We start from the raw sequence: 21,431 nt of genomic DNA on the forward strand, positions 1-21,431 counted from the left end.
GGGCGTGAGAGGGGGGTCAATTACTCTCCACTCACTTTCAACAATTAAAAAGGGTAATTTCAATTTCAAAACAAATGAGCCCTTTTTGAACTTTTTAAAACAACTTTCTATATAAACCTTATATGCCCCCAGGGCATAACTTACACCCACTGCACTGAGGGCTCTGAGGGGGTTATCATCCTTAAATGCCTAATTTCCCGAACTTTCGACTACGTTGAACAAAATGGATATCTCAAAACTTTGATTGAATGTGATTGTGGACTAGTGAGCTTGACAGGGGGGTTAGTTGCCCTTCAATCACTTTCGACTATTAAAAGGGCACTAGCCCTTTCAATTTTCAATTGAATGAGTCCTTTTTGATGTTTTTACAACATCGCTTTCTATAAAAACCTTACATGCTCCCAGGGCATAACTTAAAGGGCATAACTAGCTCACAGAGCTTGCTTGGGAGGCAAGGCTCCCAGGGCCTTGCCCTGAGGGCTGTGGGGGATGGGTTGTCATCCTTAAAGACCTAATTTCCAAAACTTTCAACTACGTTGAATAAAATGCCTATCTAAAAATTTTGATTGGATGTGTTTGGGAAAAAAGTGGGCGGTAAAGGGGGTTTAGTTGCCTTCAAATCACTTTCGACTATTCATAAGGCCACTACCCTTTGAATTTCCTATCGAATGAGCCATTTTTCAAGTTTCTACGATAAAGCTTTCAATAAAAACCTTACATGCCCCAAGGGCATAACCTACAACCCTTGCCCTGAAGGCTCTGGGAAGAGTGTCCTATTCAAAGGTATAATTTCCTGAACTTTAAACTGCGTGGAACAAAATGGCTATCTCATAATTTTGATTGGACGTATTTGGGGTAATGGTGGGCGTGGAAGGGGTGTTAGTTGCCTTTCAATCACTTTCGACTATTAAAAAGGGCACTAGCCCTTCAAATTTCCAATCGAATGAGCCCTTTTTGAATTTTATACGACAACACTTTCTATAAAAACCTTATAAGCCCCCAGGGCATAACTTACAACTCTTGCCCCGAGGGCTGTGGAGGAGTGTCCTCCTCAAAAACATAATTTCTATCTGGAAATCAACAGCGCTGAACAAAATGGCTATCTAAAAATTTTGATTGGATGTGTTTGGGGAAAAGGTGGGTGAGAGAGGGGGGTTAGTTGCCCTCAAATCACTTTCGACTATTGAAAAGGGCACTAGACCTTTGAATTTTCAATCGAATAAGCCCTTTTTTCAAATTTCTACGACAAAGATTTCAATAAAAACTTGTATGCCCCTAGGGCATACCTTACAAGATTTATGAATAGTTATGCAAAGCGAAGTTATTTTCAAATTCAAGCTAATTTGACATTGTCGCTTTATTTCTGATCTATTAGCAAAAGGGTATACCAAGTTTTACTGAAATTGAGTTACCAAATTACACAAAATTAAGGCCTCCTCACAGGTTAGAGTGGAGTTTTCTTCTTCTGGAGCCTCCTCATCAAGACTCGAAAGCACTTCTTTGTTCTGACATTTCTCTTTCATCTTTCTTTTATTTCTGATAAGGTGATCTCAATAAAGGATGAGCACACTAGAATAAATAAAGAAATTGAAGAGCCTGCAGTAGATATAAGACATTAAGAAGCAATCAGTACACTTTGAAAAAGGTGAGGGGTGGCTTAGTAAGCAGTGGACCACAGACCATAGAAACCAAAATAAAAAAGGGTCAGAAGAAACAATCATTTCACCCTATTCAAGAGCAACAGCTTTTAAAATTCATGGTTTGCCTTTTATTGGATAACAGTCTTTATCTCTTTCCTTGACTAATATGTTAAATATGTTAATGACTTCGTCTACTGATTTTTCGCCATGGACTAATATATCTTTTGTACGAATATTAAGTCTCAAATCCTTTCTCTCGTTCCCGGACAACAAGGATGAACTTGTCCGGAATTATCTCTACATTTCAAATTTTCTTGTTTACTGTTTCCCCTGAATCCATGTCCGCATGAAATTTGTATCCAGCACCCTTTATCTTTCTGGCAACTTCTACAGCGTAGTCATCAAAAGGTGAATCAACAGGAATAATGACACATTGTCTGGGAGAGAGTAAGAAGGGCCATTTGCCGGCATAGGATTCAATTAGAACTACGATAATCCTTTCGACAGATCTAAGAATTGATCTTTGAATAATCATCAGTCGCAATTTCCTCCAGATTCTGCAATATAACTTAGATTGAACCAAATTGGCAACTGGAAATCAAGTTGAATAGTAGTACACTGATGTGGCCTTTTTCATGTCAATTTTTGGCAGATAGAAAATGGTATCACTCGTGTCTGCTTTTCATGAGTCTCCAAACTCATCCAAGCTTTCAGTAAGTTGCTTCTCAGCCTCATTCAAAGACTCTAACTGGTGTAAGAATTTTTCTGGCCTATTGGACAGTTTGAGCTCAAATTTAATACCAAAAACCGGCATAGGAATCAAGTGGAACTACGATAATCCTTTCGACAGATCTAAGAATTGATCTTTGAATAATCATCAGTCGCAATTTCCACCAGATTCTGCAATATAACTTAGATTGAACCAAATTGGCAACTGGAAATCAAGTTGAATATTAGTACACTGATGTGGCCTTTTTCATGTCAATTTTTGGCAGATAGAAAATGGTATCACTCGTGTCTGCTTTTCATGAGTCTCCAAACTCATCCAAGCTTTCAGTAAGTTGCTTCTCAGCCTCATTCAAAGACTCTAACTGGTGTAAGAATTTTTCTGGCCTATTGGACAGTTTGAGCTCAAATTTAATACCAAAAACCGGCATAGGATTCAATTGAAACTACGATAATCCTTTCGACAGATCTAAGAATTGATCTTTGAATAATCATCAGTCGCAATTTCCACCAGATTCTGCAATATAACTTAGATTGAACCAAATTGGCAACTGGAAATCAAGTTGAATATTAGTACACTGATGTGGCCTTTTTCATATCAATTTTTGGCAGATAGAAAATGGTATCACTGGGGTCTGCTTTTCATGAGTCTCCAAACTCATCCAAGCTTTCAGTAAGTTGCTTCTCAGCCTTATTCAAAGACTCTAACTGGCGTAAGAGTTTTTCTGGCCTATTGGACAGTTTGAGCTCAAATTTAAAACCAAAAAAGCGGAATAGACATGAATTCTAAAGCCATCTTAGTCTCACTGTGAATCTGATCCATGATACAAAAGATGTCGACATCGTTTTTCTGAAAACATCTAACACGAGAAAGACCCATGAGTACACCAGAGAGCTCATTATTATGGACCACACCAAAATCTGCTAGGCACAAACACAGATCCCTCCAACCTCTTGGTCTATTAACAAAAATTAAGTAATGTGAAGGACAGTTCAAAAGTTTTCTCAACATCATCTTTCTCAGCATCAATTTTTTCAACTCTCTTTTATCTTTCTCAACATCAACAGAGAACACATTGACAACATAACGTACCTGATGCCTAGATGCTCACCATAATTTGGAACTATAAATGTTGGGAGTCACCGCCTCCTCAAGCCCCCGATTTTCATGCTCATTTCCAGTAAATTGAATAAAAATTTCGTAAATAAATGTTCCATGAAGGGTGAAAAAATAGAAACCTGGACTCAGTTTATGAGAGGAATATAACTTACTATTTTCCAGATTTCTTATGATTTCGTTTATCTGCTTCTTTTTGTAACTTCTTCAATTCTTTGAACTGTTTGGAGACTATCTTGTAGACTATTTTGCAGACTATCTGTAGAGATTTCCTGTCTTGATTTCCTTCCCAATAAGAAATTGAATTCTTTGTAATGTTCAATGCTTAAATTTTCCCGTATGCCTCACATGGGGGCCCATGCGCAGATCAATAGGGGGGGGGGGCATATTGATATACAGAGGTCACCGATGATTTGACTCTTACTTTTAAGATACTTACTTTGAACTGATTTTACTTAAGCATTTCTAGCAGATCTTCTTTCTTCGTTTCAAGTCCCTCAAAAGGTTGACTCTCTTTAACTATTTCTTTCATGACACGTTCAATTCCTGGATGTTCTATTTTTGGCACTTGTTTCTCTGGCAGATGCATGCAGTAGCAAAAAACCCCATTAAACACTTTTGTCATTGCTGTCTGTTGGGACCATTGGTCCTATTTATCAGATAAATGCCCTTTTTTGTTAACTTATTTTCATTTTCTTTAATTTCAATGTTTCAACCCTTGACCTAGCTATTATTAAATATCCCTTTGCCCTTTTAATATTCTCTTTTGGATAACTGACTAAAACAAGTCTGGAAAGAATCCACTAATTAGCTAGCTTCTGAAAAATGCAGCCAACCAATGACGCATATAGGTATAAATTTAGCGTGCAAAATCCAAGAGCAAATTTATACTTCAATTTCAAGGGGCCGTTCATTGCCTTTGGCCAGAGCAACGTGAAATTCCGTTCATGCAGTTGAATCGTAAAGTGTTTTGTTTAATCTTGAGTTGATTTTAGTTATTTCTTGATGTGACTTTTATCTGAATTAATAAAAAAAAAAATTTCCACAAAATAAGTTTTTTAAAGAAAAGTAAGATCTCCATTAAACAAAAAATGAGCAAAAATAAAATAAATAATCTACCAAGGTTGAAACTATCACAAATCATTATCGATAAATAAATGAAACCCAAAACTAACTGAAATTACAATAAATAGGCTGTGAGGTAACCATATATGCCCCCAGGGCATAACTTATAACCTTTGCCCTGAGGGCTGTAAGGGAGTGTCCTCCTCAAAAACATAATTTCTATCTGAAAATCAACTACGCTGAACAAAATGGCTATCTCAAAATTTAGATTGGATGTGTTTGGCGAAGTGGTGGGCGTGGAAGGAGTGTTAGCTGCCTTCTAATCACTTTCGACTACTAAAAAGGGCACTGCCAACATCGTTTATTACTTAGACAGCGCGATTGCGCTGCCTATGAAACTGTCAAGCGTTCCAATCACTTTTGACTATTAAAAAGGGCACTAGGCCTTTGAATTTCAAATCGAATGAGCCCTTTTTGAAACGACAACACTTTCTATAAGCACCTTATATGCCCCCAGGGCATAAATTACAACCTTTACCCTAAGGGCTGTTAGTGTGGTTGTCATCCTCAAGACCTAATTTCCAGAACTTTAAAGTACGTTAAACAAAACGGCTATCTCAACATTTTGATTGGATGTGTCTGGGGAAATGGTGGGCGTGAGAGGGTTGTTTGTTGCTCTCTAATTACTCTCAGCTATTAAAAAAGGCACTAGCTAATTCAAAATCAAAACGAACGAGCCCTTTTGAAGTTTCTACGACAGCGCTTTCTATTAAAGACCTTATACCCAGGGCATAACTTGCAACCCTTGACCTGACGGCTGTGATGGGGTTGTCATCCTCAAAAGCATAATTTCCGGACCTTTGAACTACGTTGAACAAAATGGCTATCTGAAAGTGGCTTGATTGGATGTGTTTGGGGAAATGGTGGGTGTAAGAGGGGTGATAGTTATCCTCCAATCACTTTCGACTATTAAAAAGGGCACAAGCTCTTCTAATTTCCAATCGAATTAGCCCTTTTTGAAGTTTCTACAACATCACTATCTTTATAAACCTTATATGCCCCCAGGGTATAACTTACAACCCTTGCCCCGAGGGCTGTTAGGGGGTTATGATCTTCAAAGACATTATTTCTAAAACTTCTAACTACGTTGAAAAAATGGCTATCGAAAAATTTTAATTGGATGTGTTTGGGGAAAAGGTGGGCATGAGAGGGGCTTTAGTTGCCGTTTAAACACTTTTGACTATTAAAAAGGGCACTAGCCCTTTGAATTTTCAATCGAATGAGCCCTTTTTCAAGTTTCAACGAAAAAGCTTCCAATAAAACCTTATATGCCCTCAGGGCATAACTTACAACCCTTACCCTGAGGGCTGTAGGGGAGTGTTATCCTATTAGATATAATTTCCGGACTTCTGAACTACTCTAAACAAAATGGCTATCTCAAAATTTTTATTGGATATGTTTGGATAAATGATAGGCGAGGAAGGGGTGTTAGTTGCCTACCAATCACTTTTGACTATTAAAAAGGGTACTAGCCATTTCAATTTCCAATCAGATGAGTCCTTTTTAAACTTTCTACGACAACGCTTACTATAAAAACCTTATTTGCTCCCAGGGCATAACTTACAACCATTGCCCTGAGGGTTTTTGGGGGGTCGTCATCCTCAAAGACCGAATTTCCAGAACTTTCAACTACATTGAACAAAAGATTTTCATTTGATGTGTTTGGATATCTAAAAATTTTCATTGGATGTGTTTGGCGGAAAGGTAGGCGTGAGAGAGGGTTAGTTGCCCTCCAATCACTTTCGACTATTAAACGGGCATTAGCCCTTTTTTCGAATCGAACAAGCCTTTTTTGAAGTTTCTACGACAACGCTTTCTATAAAAACCTTATATGCCCCAGGGTATAACTTACAACCCTTACTCTGAGGGTTGTGGGGGAGTGTCCTCCTCAAAAACATAATTTCTATCTGGAAAGCAACTACGCTGAACAAAATGGCTATCTCAAATTTTGATTGGATGTGTTTGGGGAAGTGGTGGGCGTGGAAAGGGTGTTAGCTGCCTTCCTATCACTTTCGACTATTAAAAAGGGCACTAGGGATTCCAATTTCCAATCGAATGAGCCCTTTTCGATGTTTCTACGACAACTTCGATACGAAGTGCCCTGGTATGAAAAAAAAACAAAATAAATAATTCATTGTGCCAACATCGTTCTTTACTTAGGCAGCGCGATTGCCCTGCCTATGAAAATGTCAAGCTTTCCAATCACTTTCGACTATTAAAAAGGGCACTAAGCCTTTCGATTTCCAATCGATTGAGCCATTTTTGAAACGACAACACTTTCTATAAGCCCCGTATATACCCCCAGGGCATAAATTACGACCCTTACCCTAAGGGCTGTTAGGGTCATTGTCATCCTCAAGACCTAATTTCCAAAACTTTCAACTACGTCAAACAAAATTGCAATGTCAAAATATTGATTGGATGTGTTTGGAGGAATGATGGGCTTGAGAGAGGCTTTAGTCGCTCTCCAATCACTTTCAACTATTAAAAATGACACTAGCACTTTCAATTTCTTATCAAATGAGCCCTTTTGAAGTTTCTACAACCCTTTCAATAAAAACCTTATATGTCCCAGGGGCATAACTTACAATCCTTGCCCTGAGGGCTGGGTTGTCATTCTTAAAAACCTAATTTACAGAACTTTTTGCTACGTTGAACAAAATGGCTTTCTGAAAATGTTGATTGGATGTGTTTGGAGGAATCGTGGGCGTGAGAGGGGGGTTGGTTACCCTCCAATCACTTTCGACTATTGAAAAGGGCACTAGTCCTCTCAGTTCCAATTGAATGAGCCCCTTTTTAAGTTTTACGACAGCTCTATGTAAGAAAAACCTTGTATGCCCCCCGGGCAGAACTTACAACCTGCGCCCGGGGGGTTTTGGGGGGGGGGGGTGTTGGCATCCTTAAATACATAAAGTCCAGAACTTTCAACTACGTTAAACAAAATGGCTATCTCTAAACTTTGATTGAATGTTATTGAGGAAGTGGTGTGCGTGAGAGGGGGGTTAATTACTCTCCACTCACTTTCGACTATTAAAAAGGGCAATTTCAATTTCCAAACAAATGAGCCCTTTTTGAAATTTCTATAACAATTTTCTACATAAACCTTGTATACCCCCAGGACATAATTTACAACCCTTGCACTGGGGGCTCTGAGGGAGTTATCATCCTAAAAGGCATAATTTCCAGAACTTTTAACTACGTTGAACAAAATGGATACATCAAATCTTTGATAGTATGTTTTTTAAATAGTGGGCGTGAGAGGGGTGCTAGTCACTCTGCAACCGCTTTCAACAGTTAAAAAAGGCACTAGCCCTTTCAATTTCTAATTGAATGAGCCCTTTTGAAGTTTCTTCAACAACCCTTTACAATAAAAGCCATATATGCCCCCATGGCATAACTTACAACCCATACCCTTAGGGTTGTGAGGGGGAGGGGGTTGTCATCCTTAAAGACCTAATGTCCAAAACTTTCAACTACGTTGAATAAAATGGCTGTCTAAAAACTTTGTTTAGATGTGTTTTTGGAAAAGGTGTTCTTGGACAAAGATTTCAATAAAAACCTCATATGACCCCAGGGCATAACTTATAACTCTTGCCCTGAAGACTGTGGGGGGAGTGTCCTGCTCAAACGTATAATTTCCTGAACTTTAAATTGCGTCGAACAAAATGGCTATCTCAAAATTTTGAAAGGGCACTAGCCATTTCAATTTCCAATCGACTGAGCCCTTTTTGAAGTTTCTACGACAACGCGTTCTATAAAACCTTACATACCCCCAGGGCATAACTTACAACCCTTGCCCTGAGGGCTTTGGGGGAGTGTCCTCCTCAAAAACATAATTTCTATTTGGAAATCAACTACGCCGAACAAAATGGATATCTAAAAATTTTGATTGGATATGTTTTGCGAAAAGGTGGGCGTGAGAGGGGGATTTGTTTCCCCTTAAATCACTTTCGACTATTAAAAAGGGCACTAGTCTTTTGAATTTCCATTTGAATGAGCCTGTTTTGAAGTTTCTACGACAACACCCTCTATAAAAACCTTATATACCCCCAGGGCATAACTTACAACCCTTGCCTTGAAGGCTGTGGGGGAGTGACCTCCTCAAAATCATAATTTCTATCTTGAAATCAACTACGCTGAACAAAATGGCTATCTCAAATTTCTGATTGGATGTGTTTGGACGAATGATGGGCGAGGAAGGGGTGTTAGTTGCCTTCCAATCACTTTCTACTGTTAAAAAGGGCACAAGCCATTCTAATTTCCAATCGAATGAGCTCTTTTTGAAGTTTCTATGGCAGCTTCTTCGATACAAAGTGCCCTGCTCTAAAAGAAAAATAATAAATAATACATTGTTCCAATATCGTTCTTGTATACCCCCAGGACATAACTTAAAACCCTTCCCCTGGGGGTTGTGAGGGAGTTTCCTCCTCAAAACACATTTTCTATCTGGAAATCAACTACGCTGAACAAAATGAATATCTCACAATTTTGATTGGATGTGTTTGGGGAAAAGGTGGGCGTGAGAGTGGGGTTAGTTGCCCTCCAATCACTTTCGACTATTAAAAAGGGCACTGGCCCTTTGAATTTCCAATCGAATGAGCCTTTTTTGAAGTTTCTACGACAACACCTTCTATAAAAACCTTATATGCCCCCAGGGCATAACTCACAACCCTTCCCCTGAAGGTAGTGGGAGAGTGCCCTCCTCAAAAACATATTTTCTATGTGAAAATCAACTACGCTGAACAAAATGGCTGTCTTGAAATTTTGATTGGATGTGTTTCGGGAAATGGTGCGCGTGGAAGGGGTGTTAGTTGCCTTCCAAGCACTTTCGACTATTAAAAAGAGCACAAGTCACTCCAATTTTCAATTGATTGAGTCCTTTTTTAAGTTTCTGCGACAACTTCTTCGATACAAAGTGCCCTGCTCTAAAGGAAAAATAATAAATAATACATTTGTCTAACATCGTTCTTATTGGCCCCCAGGGCATAACTTAAAACCCTTGCCCTGATGGTTGTGGGGGAGTGTCCTACTCAAAAACATATTTTCTAAATGAAAGTTAGCTTCGCTGAACAAAATGGCTATCTCAAAGTTTTGATTGGAAATGTTTGGGGGAGTGAGGGGCACGGGTGATAGTTGCCCTCCAAGCACTTTCGACTATTAAAAAGGGCACTAGCCACTCCAATTTCCAATCGACTGAGCCCTTTTCAAAGTTTCTACGACAACTCCTTCGATATGAAGTGCCCTGGCATGAAATAAAAAAAATAATAAAGAATACATTGTGCCAACATCGTTCTTTACTTAGGCAGCGCGAAAGCGCTGCCTATAATAATAAGCTTTGTATTTTTTTTCTACTTTTGACTTCTTTTGACTAGGTAGAGTTTAAAGAAACAGAGGGTACAGCTTGGTCCGGGGATAAAATCCTGTGTTATTTTATATATATTTCCAGAGGGAAAGTAACAGTTAACAAAAAAGAGTTGGGTTTCGTACCGTGGGTCAATATTGCGGTGTGTCAGAGTTGACTATGGACCGTGTTTCTTATACTCGTTACCAGCGTTGGTGCCAGAAAACATTGTTCCAACATTGTGGCTTCAGGACTGACCCTAGCAGCCCGTTAGATTACGAATTATGGTGGCAGAATAGATAACGAGAGACCTATGTCCGTCTCGAATGCGACACCGTACCCTAGCACCATCGGTACTGGTACTGGTGGTACTATGCCACGCACATGGGGGGCACTGGGAAAGAATACTGTCCATGGATTTCCTTCCTTATCAGGTTGTGTGATTTTGATGATCTTTGGTACTTTTCCTTTCAGCTCTTCTTCCGCTTCAGCCTTCAGCCTATTCCACATCTTCAGTAAATACTGTCCATGCAATTTCGCAAGACAAAGCTGTTTGTTGTAATAAAGTTACAACAATTGTGTTAAATTTTATTTATTTTTTAGTGTAATAATCTGTAATATTTCTTGAAGTTATTGAAGCAATTGCTGCATTATCAAAATATTTTTATTTTCTCCTTTTTTTTAGGAGTTATAGGTTATTTAACTTTTTACTATGGGCTTGATCGTCTCTTAATTGGTTGCTATCTACCACTGCAACCCGGATCATTTCTTACTAGGTTGCTAGCTACCGCTTTAGCCCAGGTAACCTGATTACAAACGGGAAAAAGCTGTAGGCGTTTTCTTCTTTGGCATAGTAAGAGACGGCCCTTAAAGAATTAGGCAGCTAACTAAATCCAATATTAATATAAAACGATGTCCATCCTCCCATGTAGTTTTCCTACTGACATTTCCCAAGGACTCTGAAAGTCATACCTGAGAAGTTAATATCAGTTTAATTTACCATTCTTACTTTTTCATCTTTGCATACGCACCATCTTCGTTCTAGGGTCCTTCGATAAACATAATAATGATCACTATTAAAATGAGATCCACTATGAATGACGACAGACCTCGCACGATAATGCTCTGAAGACATAAATAGATGATAATATTGACGTTGACTCCCATTACGTTTATCTGTCTTCCTCAGGTGAATGTTTTCCCGACAAGAATCCACAATTCTTCTATCTATTTTACCTGAACATTCTGTTGTGTCTAGATTTACAGCAAGAAATTTAGAAGTGTGGGTGAATATGTTTTGAAGCCGACATTAGTTTGCGTTTGGATATTTACATGCTGTGAGAAACGGGTAGAATACTCTAAAAAATCGTATGTCTTTTCCTTTCAGCTCTTCTTCGGCTTCAGCTTTCAGTCTGTTCCATATCTTCAGTATATACTGCCATAGCAATTTCGCTTAGATAAAGCTGCTTGTTGTAGTGAAGTTACAAGAATTGTGTTAAATTTTATTTATCTTATAGCATAATGATCTGTAGCATTTTCTGTAGCTATTGTAGCAGTTCCAGAAACATTATAATATTCTTCATAAGAATTTAACGTAATGTAAGCCTATCCTATGAAACAAAGGAGAGAAAAGATAATAAATTAAAAAAAAAAATAAAAAGAAGAGAAAAACGAGGATAGTATCAGCCTGTGAAAAACCATGAAGAGAAAATAAGCAAATATTTCGACAAGAACCTCCGCCAAGTCCGCCAAGTGCCAAAAAAAAATAGCCAATGTGGTCTTAGAATATGTTTACGTGTATTTACGCCTATCTATTAAACACACCCATTGCCGACGAAAATCTAAGAAACTGATAGCTACCAACTTACCAGGACATGGTAAATTTCTTTTAGACTCAACTGAATAGTAATTTTAAATAAAAGTTAACAGCCTATGGGGTTCTCTCACTCTTTTCTAAAATGTTTTAAACTCTGTTTTTGCAATTAAAAGTATGACATCATATCCCAAAAAAATAACCAATCAAAATACGTGGGTTATACCATCACTTTTCTAAAGAAAAAAAGTGACCCATCAGTAATACCCATCCAAAAAAGTGAGTTTCCTCGTTGTTCGAGGGGGAGGACTGTAATTATTCTGTAGCAGGTTTTTGACAATGCTGATTCCAAATGCATACTTTTCACTTCAATCTGACGCTCTTTCCGAGGGATTTTAGGCTTTTTTCCAAATCAACATATATTTGTTTTTACAATAAACTTTTACTTTTTAGAGACTAACCAGAATAATAGTTAACATTCCTGAATTGGCGTCAAATGACAATTTTTTATCATGAGATAGTTTTAATACAAAACGGGGTTTTCAACTTGTATAAGTTTGGGTTACGGTTCGCCACTTAATAGGCTGCAGTTACTGCTGCATCCCATGGTACAAATGTTAAATTATTTTGTATATGAGCAAGCAGTTTTGTCAAAAATCGTATTGGATTTAATAGTATGTTTCATTGCTTACAGAGGGCACTAGATATAACAATTTGGTGTCAAATGAGTCCTTAAAAATTTCTGTTAAGTTTTAGTGTCTCACTAGTGTCAAAGAAAAGAAGACATCACTGCTTCCCACGTGAAAAGTGGTTTTCCTTGTTGCTTAAGATTGTGGATTTAAATGCTCCACTGGAGGGTTTCCTGGCATTGATATTCCAATGGTACTATTTTCATTTAAATTTGACAGCATTTTCAAGAGGCTCCAGTAAGGTTGTATCCATGATTTTTCTTTGGCGGGGGAGATCAAAAAAATAATTTACATGTTTTTTGTTACGTTTTTACGATTGCGACTAAAATTCGGAAGCGACGAGATTAAACCCCGTTAGCCCCCCTCCCACCCCCTTCCAGGATGTAGCCTTGGGTCACAAGATGTTTTTGAAAGTTCCAATGAATTTGCATTTGCAATAAAATTTACTATTACATTTAATCGAAATAATAGTTGCTATTTTCAAATCCGCTTCAAATATCAATTCTTCATCAGTCAACAATTATCTTTCTAAGCGTATTTCAAATTTCGGGCCATAGTTCTTTCTTCGCGTGCTGGATTTCGCAACCACGATACACACTAAGAGCATATTGTATATGTCATCACACTATTTCCTTTTCTCGTCACTACTTTCTTGCATCTAGCACTACTCATCTGCTCCCACCCTCCGGAAAATACGTCCCCGAGGTCAAATTCATGAAATCGCTCCATAAATTTAGCCATATCAAATTGATAGCCATTACCATGTTGAAAATTTGAAAAGCCATCAAAACCACCCATGTCATATTGCTTTCTTTTCTTAGAATCAGACAAGACTTCATAAGCCTCTGCGACTTCTTGGAATTTTTCTGCTGCTTCAGCTTCTTTATTTTTATCCGGATGATATTTCAAAGCCAACTTTCGAAAAGCTTTCTTTATTTGTGTGTCAGTGGCATTCTTACTCACTCCAAGGGTTTCATAGTAATTCATTGCCAGAGCTTGCGAAGACAGCAACGCAACTAATAATATCATTAAAGCCAGTTTCATATTACGACAGATTGTGCGTCATAAAGTCCACCTAATACTTTACGTTGTAGTATTTTTTCTCAGATTCCAATTATTTAAATATTTTGAATTCATAAATAATTGTTAATTTGGCTATAATATATGCTACAAGATGGCTGCAATTCTTATGCAATATCTAATATTTAAAATATCAGTGAAATATTGGGTACAATTTAACGTTATTTAATAGTTATTAACGTTATTTAATAACGTCATAATGGCCAGACCAGCACCCATTTCAGAAGCTAGCTTGTGCAAGTCAGCCTTTCCATTATTTATTTTTTTAAACAGATGACCAACTATAAACTAATAAAAATATGAAGATATCCCACATAACTGGGGAATCTGTTAAAAAAGAACACAACATACATTAAAGGAAATACCAGAACGTGCTTAAGAACTTTTGCTAAAATCATCTTGAAATAAACAGACCTATAATGCCTTAACTTACAGTTACATCTGCAAGGGCCAAAGGCCCGAACTACCCCGTGTAGCACGTGAAAAGGCCCGAGTGAACGGAAGAAGACAAAAAACCGAAAAGCATACTTTTTGCCATAAATATTAAAAATATAAAAACTATACTTTTTGCCAAAAATATTTAAAAAAAGAGGCTAATTTTCCAATCAGATAGAGTTGTTTATCCAACAACGAACTCTTTATGGACTGTCTGCATTGATCGCTAAATGGGCATGGTCCAATTCGTATCTGAACGCTTGAGGCGTAACAACGCGTAAACTAATAAGAATGATGAATTGGCAGATAGGGATATATTACGGAGGAGATATATGCATGCCTTGCCTATCTTTGGGCCGAACCACAAAATTAACTCTTTAGGCGTTAATGACTTGCCGTAATAAGAGTCGAGTGATGCAGTTGTGTTTAACATCAAAGTCGCAAAGAGATATTCCAGTTATCTGGAATATCACAGAAATATTATTTCATATGCAAAAAGTGTTTAAAGGACATTGATCGTACCATTTGGTATCGATGGTATTTCCAAGGTCTTGTCCTATCAGAACGAGTAAGGGACAGATGACTAAAATAGCTAATTGGACCAAGGACACAATAACAAGAAATTATATATGGTAGTTTATGGCTTCATACAGATCTATTTGTGAAATATGATTCAATTTCATTATTCCCAGACATTTATATTTCGCAATATGTTTGTCGTATTCCATTAACTAAGCTTTACAAGGTAACCCCAGTATTTTTTCAATCACAAATTTTCGTCCGGGAAAGCTTGTAGTGTATTTTAGGATGATTGTTGCTTTTCCAATAGTTTCTTTAATTCATTTGATCTTTACTTTAGTTAAAACAAGATAAAGTTTTTTATGAAATTAAAGTAAAGAGTGACACTTAAGCTGCCAAGAGTTCAGCATTTTTGTTTCAATTATAACTATTTAATTTTTTTATTATTATTATTGCTCTGTCTTTTTATTTTCTATTGTATCCAATTCCAAATGAAAATAAACTAAAACAATCCTATATGTGAGGTCAAAACCATCCAGAACGGACGGTAAAGTGTCTTAAACCGTCCAGAACCGATCAATCCCCCCAATATACCGGAGACTCTTTTGCTTATTCTTGAAATAGACACCGATCCTCCTACAAAATCTGAGGTAATTTCAACGTCAAACAAGCTGAAGAACGGAAGAGCTCAAGGAAACGATAGAATTTCAGCTGAAATGCTGAAAACATCTGTCAGATCCTGTGTGAAAATCTGGATTCTACTGTTTAGCACGATATGGGTCGCTGAGGTTGTCCCAAAAGAGTGGATGCGCAGTACACTTGTGAAACTATTCAAAAGCGGTGATGCAATGCTGTGCAACAACTGGCCAGGAATCAGTTTGATCTCTATTCCGGGAAAACTTTCATAATTGTGCATCGTATCCAGGCAATATTCGACAAGCATTTAAGGGACGAACAATATGGTTTCCGCCCAAACCGCTCCTGTGCAGATTTCGTTTTTGTATTACGAATGATTTTAGAAGAGACAAAAGAGTGGAGACAGAAGCTATACCTACTTTTCATAGACTTTGAGAAAGCAATCGATTCTGTCCATCGAGATACACTCTGGAAAATCCTCAAGTACTACGGTGTCCCTGACAAATCCGTAAGTGATGTGTCCTGTCCCTTTTTCTCTTCATACTGGTGATAGATTATATCCTTCGCGGATGCCTTCGGCTTGGCCTCAAGATACATGCATTAAAAACTAAAAGTATGGCTGTAACGGGATCCCCCCCTCAGCATAAAGTGCGGCAACGAGGATGTAGAACAGGTTGTTCACTTTAAATATCTGGGAAGCACAGTAGAGAACACAGGAACAATAGGCAAAGATATCTATTCTAGAATCGGACAGGCTAGTGGCTCGTTTACCAGGATTAAACAGATTTGGCGCTCACAGAAGTTCTCAAACTGGCTAAGAGTTCGAGTCTTCATCAGTAATGTCCTCCCAGTTATGCTTTATAGAAGCGAATGCTGGAAGTAAAATCACTAGCAACAGAAGAGACTCCAAGTCTTTAAGAACAATTGCCTGTGAAGAATCCTCAACATAAACTGGACACAATACGTCTTGAACCAGACACTACGTCAAGTTACTGGGCAACTTCTGGTCGTCGACATGATCAGGACCCGAAGATGGAAGTGCTTGGGACATGTCGTACGACTGAAAGACGACCCAACACCAAATTGTATCCTCCAGTGGCAACCAACGGGAACGCGGCGAAGGGGAAAACCAAAGAACACACTACGCCGAACATAGGAAATTCATACAACCCCATTGGTTAGATGTTATGGCGGCAGCCCACTTGAGGGACGACTGGCGTCTCTTCGTGAATGCCCTGGGTGCCTCCGGAGGCACAGGAGGATCTAAAGTCTAAGGTAATGTGAGGTTAAATGAATTACAGATACTGCAGGAAAAGTAGCAACTGTCTTGAAGTATAATCTGCAACTTCCCACAGAAGAAAATTTGTGATTAAAAAAGGCTCGCAATTACCATACTCTCTTATCAACGTTCTAATAAAAGAATTTAACTACAATTTTCCTAAAATCACAAGGTAAATCCCCTTTAAACAAATTCTATTTGTAATTTTTAATAATTTGTCTAAATTCACAAACGTCAAATTTCAAAAATTCGTTTACCACACTATCATCAATACCTGGGGCCTTATTATTTTTTAATCCTTTTACGGAGACAATTTTGATGACCAAACTGCCTTTGCGTGGCGATAAGGAACAAATTCTTTTAATTAACGATGATAATTCACAAAAAAAAATACTGGACATTTCGGTCACACATACAGTGACCAAATATCCGTTTTTTGTGAATTATCACTGTCTATATAAAGGATTTATCCCTATTTGAACTTTTATTTAATCCTTTGAGTATTGTTTCTCTTCGCAAAATATGTTTCCCTTCACTTTCAAATTGCCACAAACTTTTTCGTTGTTTTCTGTATTATTTCCTATGCTGTTTTCAACAATTTTTTTTTCTATATCTTGAAGGATGGTATAAAAACGATTTTTTAACTCATTACTTTTCGGTCAAATAATTTTTTCTTGAAGAACTTGGAATCAAAGTCTAGCGTGAATAATGAGGAATCAAAAGGATAGCAATCCGCCTCATATAAGAGATAACTTATGTTCGGTTTGTTCTAAGGTCTAATGTCACTTTTCGCTTTCATCAGCTAATTTTCTGCTTATTTCACATTTAGGATATTAATAAGACGAATGGGCGACCAAACCTGTGCCAATTGGTAGAAAGATATCGCACCTTTCCCCTGAATTTTCAAAAATACCTCTTTCGGATTTTAATTTTTAAAAATGCCCTTTTTCGGTATCTTCATTGAACGGAAAAAAAAAAATTCTCCCTCTTGGATTTCAAAAACTGGACTTTACCCGTAAATTTAAACTTACAAATACATTTATTTACCATTTAATCTATTTACAAAATACATCTTCATGAATTGGGGCTTCTCGGCTTCCCTTATTCTTCGTCTATACGCCTAAACTTAACTATTATGCAGCGGTAACAACGGTAATAAGGGCCAATTTACGAGTGCTTGCTTTCCGCAATAAGACAGGATTTTCATGTCTCTCTCGAATTTTGCTTTCAGTGTCCGTTCCATTGAGCCCTTTTCCGATATTCTACGATCGGTGATTTAGTATGAACAATAAATAAAAAATCCTGACCGTCCTTCTGATGGAAATTATGAAATAGCGTATTTTGCGGATAAAGCCTATCCCTTAGAGTATGAGTAGCTTATAAGAGTGGAAACTGGCCCTAGCGTCGACAAAAAAAAATTCACCAACTACCGTTTGGTGAAACTTGGCATTTTCTGAAGCTTTGATATCGTTTTTTCCAGAAACTGAGATCACACACCTACAACTACCTCAATTTTACCGATTACAATAATTAAACGAAGTATTCTTATTATTACACTGGAAAAAATGTACAGGGTCACAAACCACTTGATGGCGTTTATAGTTTTTTTTCGGCACTAGCGCCCCTTCCCCCTTTTATGAGTGACCCATGCGCTTTGAGTTGCCGTATTTTGTGGATAAAACCTATCTTTTGGGCTTCAGAAACATGCTAAATTCCAAAAAGTAACTTTTTGTCAAAATGTAACTTTTTTAGGCGGGGGGTCCCTCCTTTTTCTAAAATTATGAAAAATGTTCCGTTTCTGATAACTTGTCAAGGGTAAATTTATGGTTAAACAACCTTACATATTTGAAACCAACAGACAATGAAAAATTTTCAACAGCCGCTAATCTTTAACTATCGTTTTCCAGCTTTGGCTTTTATTATCCAAAATTGGTTATTGGTTTTTATTTCCAGCTTTGGTTCACTCTTAATGCACCATGTCCAGTTTTAAATTAAGAAAATGAACAAACCTGTTGCGGCAGCCTGTTGCTGCCGCAACAGGAAAAGCAACAAACCTGTTGCTGTGCCCAATACACGTATTGGGCACGATATGGTATTCATTGACAACATTAATTGACCAGACAAACAAATGTTTTGCAAATGTTATGAAAAAAAATATTCTGAAAAGGGGTTGTGCGTTTGGAGGTTTGGCATGGATATGTGCTTCAGTAATTTTAACTATTCGGTTGTTTCAGTCGGCTTAAAAATTACTTGTTATTTATTTATATTTAAATAGTATTCCTTATTATTAATAGTAAGGTTTTATTATTAAAAAAGTTTTATTATTATTATAAATAATAAAACGCCCCTGTGATTAAGTGCCCCACTAGCGGCGACGGAAAAATGACGAAAACATGAAGACACATTACTACTTCTCATCCAAAACAATGATTTTTCTTGTTGCTAGAGATGGGGTACTGTAATTCTCATATACAGAGTTTTCAGCTATGATGAACCAATGTGTAGTTTTAATTTCGATTCCTGGCGAATTTTTAGGGATTTCAGTCTATTTGATTTTGCATCAAACTCTTACCAATAAGATCAGCTGAAATAGCAGTTACTATTCCTGTATCAACTTCAAATAGATATTCTTTCTCACTTGGCCGTTTTTTTTCAAATCATGTTCTAAATTTCCGTTACTATGGGTTAGAGGTCATTCTTTACTAGGTTGTGTCTGACACTGCAACCTATACTAACGCCGCAATAATCTAAAAACACGCATTTTTTCTAGTTCTACAGGTGGCCATGAACTGTCTGAGGGTTTTTGGAAAACACCTTCTGAGGTGAAAAAAAAAGTGCACACTTCCCACATAGTGCGATGGAGCCAGGAAGGGGTGTAGTTTGTGTTAATTTGTCTTCGCTTAATAAGGTATATTGAAATCAAATTAAGCTCAAATAAGACTGTAAATTCTATCTTCTCTTACAAATTTGTTACGAAAATATTAAAATTTTTTCGGGACGCAGCCCAAACTATGAAGTTGGGTGCAGCAAATGTCAGTAAAAATATATTATAATTTCAGGCCCAGTTGCAGTTGTAAAAACATAAAAGCTTTTAATGCGCTTCTGATTTTTCATAGGACGATTTTTCGCGAGCTAGTAGCCACTACACTAAATGAAGAACTAGAAAGTAGGATTACAATTTATTTATTTGAAGGACCAGGTTAAAATAGGTCAAAAATAAAATAAAATAAAATTAAAATAGGTCAAAAATAAAATAAAAATTGGTAAAAAAAAATAATAAAATTAAAATAGGTCAAAAATAAAATAAAATTAAAATTGGTCAAAAATAAAATAAATAAAAATTGGTCAAATAAAAAAAAATAAAATTAAAATAGGTCAAAAATAAAATAAAATAAAAATTGGTCAAAAAAAAAAAATTAAATTAAAATTGGTCAAAAAAAAAAAAAAATCATCATCAATAACGAAATAGCCCTTCTTTAAAATACACTTTAATAACTACAACATTCGGAGAGGCGGAAAAGGAGCATAGAGGCATAGGAAGTATAGATAAATAAGAAAAAGGAGAGAGAGCAAAAAGAAGAGGCCAAGAGAGGAACAGATTAAGGTAACCAAAAAAGGATGTTTGGGGAGGTACCTGAAAAAATGATAGTTTTGCAAGAGAAAAAGACAGAGAAATGTGAAAAAGTACAGGAAAGAGGATGCAGAAGTTGAACAAGATGAGGGCATAGCAGAGGCTGAGGAGGTAAAAAACTCAGCCGGGTTTAGTTCGCAGTTGCCACGAATGGGAGCTCAGAAATATGAACCAAAACAAAGCTTGCAGTTTATATTCGGGCATTCAAGTGCAGGGAGAGATCGCATAGGGTCAAAAATAAGAGGTTATTTTAGAGGTTATTACATAAGAGGTTATTATAAGAAGGTATATAAGAGTTTATTACATTCCGTTTCAAATGAAGAAAGAAATTCAATTACAAGACGTGAAAGACATTGAGGTAAGAATAAGCAACATATGGAGAGGAAAAAAGGGTATAAAAAGATAACCGGGTTAAAAATCATTATTTCGAATAAGTAGGAACAGGGGGCAATATAAATTAGGGGGGAAAGCATCCAAAGGACATATTTAAAATGAAAGAAGACACGAAAGCAAGGGGTAAAACCCCTTGGTTCCCAAATTTTTCTTCAAATATAGAACCTTTGCTCTAAACCTAACTTCATGATTTTGGGTAAAAAATAACAATCTTATCATAATTCGCTATAAATGTCATAGGGAAATTGGTACTGGGAAGAAATAAAATTAAAAATAATAAAAGCAATTATATAAAGACGAAATTAGATTCTTTTATTGGAAAAAGGAGTTACAGATAAAATCAATTGCAATTAGAATAAAATCAAAAAAGGGCGGGGTCAAAATCTAAAAATTAAAACCAGCATTATTTGGATCAGAGGCAGCGTCGAAATGGTACTGATGATCGGTCGATACTGGGGCAAGCGACATGTCTACAGTCTGAAAATAAAAGCGCATTAAAAGAAACAGAATACCAAAATTTAGACCAACTTTAATAAAATGCTAAATAAAATAAATATAAACTAAAATTATTTTATTTTATCATTTTTGTTTTATTCTAGCAATTTTTTTTATTTAAAAAGAATAGGTTTTTTTCACCAAGTAATTACCTGTAACACACTATAAAAAGCAACTTGATAAGATTATAAAGGTGCCTAATTCCCTTGGGTTCGTTCTTTACCATATCCAGTTTAGAAAAGCCGAAGGCTTTTTCTTTTGAATTGTATATAACGTATATAAATAATTGCGTAATAAGACATCCTTAATGTTATACGACGTAATAAGACACCCTATATGACATATATGATTATTTGCGAAATAAGACAGCCTTAATGTTATACGATGTAACAAGACACCCTAAATGACGTATATAAATATTTGCATAATAAGACAGCCTTAATGTTATATGACGTAATAAGACACCCATGACGTTTATGAATATTTGCGTAATAAGACAGCCTTTATGTTAT

At 36.8% G+C, this 21,431-nt stretch overlaps 2 protein-coding genes and 1 pseudogene across 3 annotated transcripts in view; all 3 read right to left on the reverse strand.

Annotated features, from left to right (window-relative positions):
* Positions 1-2,777: 2,777 nt before the first annotated feature.
* LOC148942419 (threonine--tRNA ligase 1, cytoplasmic pseudogene) lies at positions 2,778-3,381 on the reverse strand (annotated as a pseudogene).
* A 9,667-nt stretch (positions 3,382-13,048) lies between these two features.
* LOC148942420 (dnaJ homolog subfamily B member 9-like) lies at positions 13,049-13,495 on the reverse strand. Its single transcript, XM_089103317.1, has one exon. It carries the CDS (start codon positions 13,493-13,495, stop codon positions 13,049-13,051), a length of 447 nt encoding a protein of 148 aa, XP_088959443.1.
* A 7,215-nt stretch (positions 13,496-20,710) lies between these two features.
* Positions 20,711-21,431, reverse strand: part of Kap-alpha3 (karyopherin alpha3) — a 98,346-nt gene continuing 97,625 nt past the window's right edge. For both annotated transcript variants that reach the window (XM_089103484.1, XM_089103483.1), the window contains exon 11: positions 20,711-20,901. In XM_089103484.1, coding sequence (XP_088959610.1) covers positions 20,809-20,901 — 93 coding nt within the window. In that variant the 3' untranslated portion in view covers positions 20,711-20,808. The remainder of the gene's footprint in view (positions 20,902-21,431) is intronic.

This window comes from Artemia sp. Qi Xiang Cuo, chromosome 17 (assembly GCF_049724085.1).
Source record: "Artemia sp. Qi Xiang Cuo chromosome 17, ASM4972408v1, whole genome shotgun sequence".
In the NCBI taxonomy this organism is placed as follows: domain Eukaryota; kingdom Metazoa; phylum Arthropoda; class Branchiopoda; order Anostraca; family Artemiidae; genus Artemia; species Artemia sp. Qi Xiang Cuo.

Coding starts and splice junctions, on each gene's coding strand:
- LOC148942420 (XM_089103317.1), bottom strand. CDS start 13,495: ATGAAACTGGCTTTAATGATATTATTAGTTGCGTTGCTGTCTTCGCAA.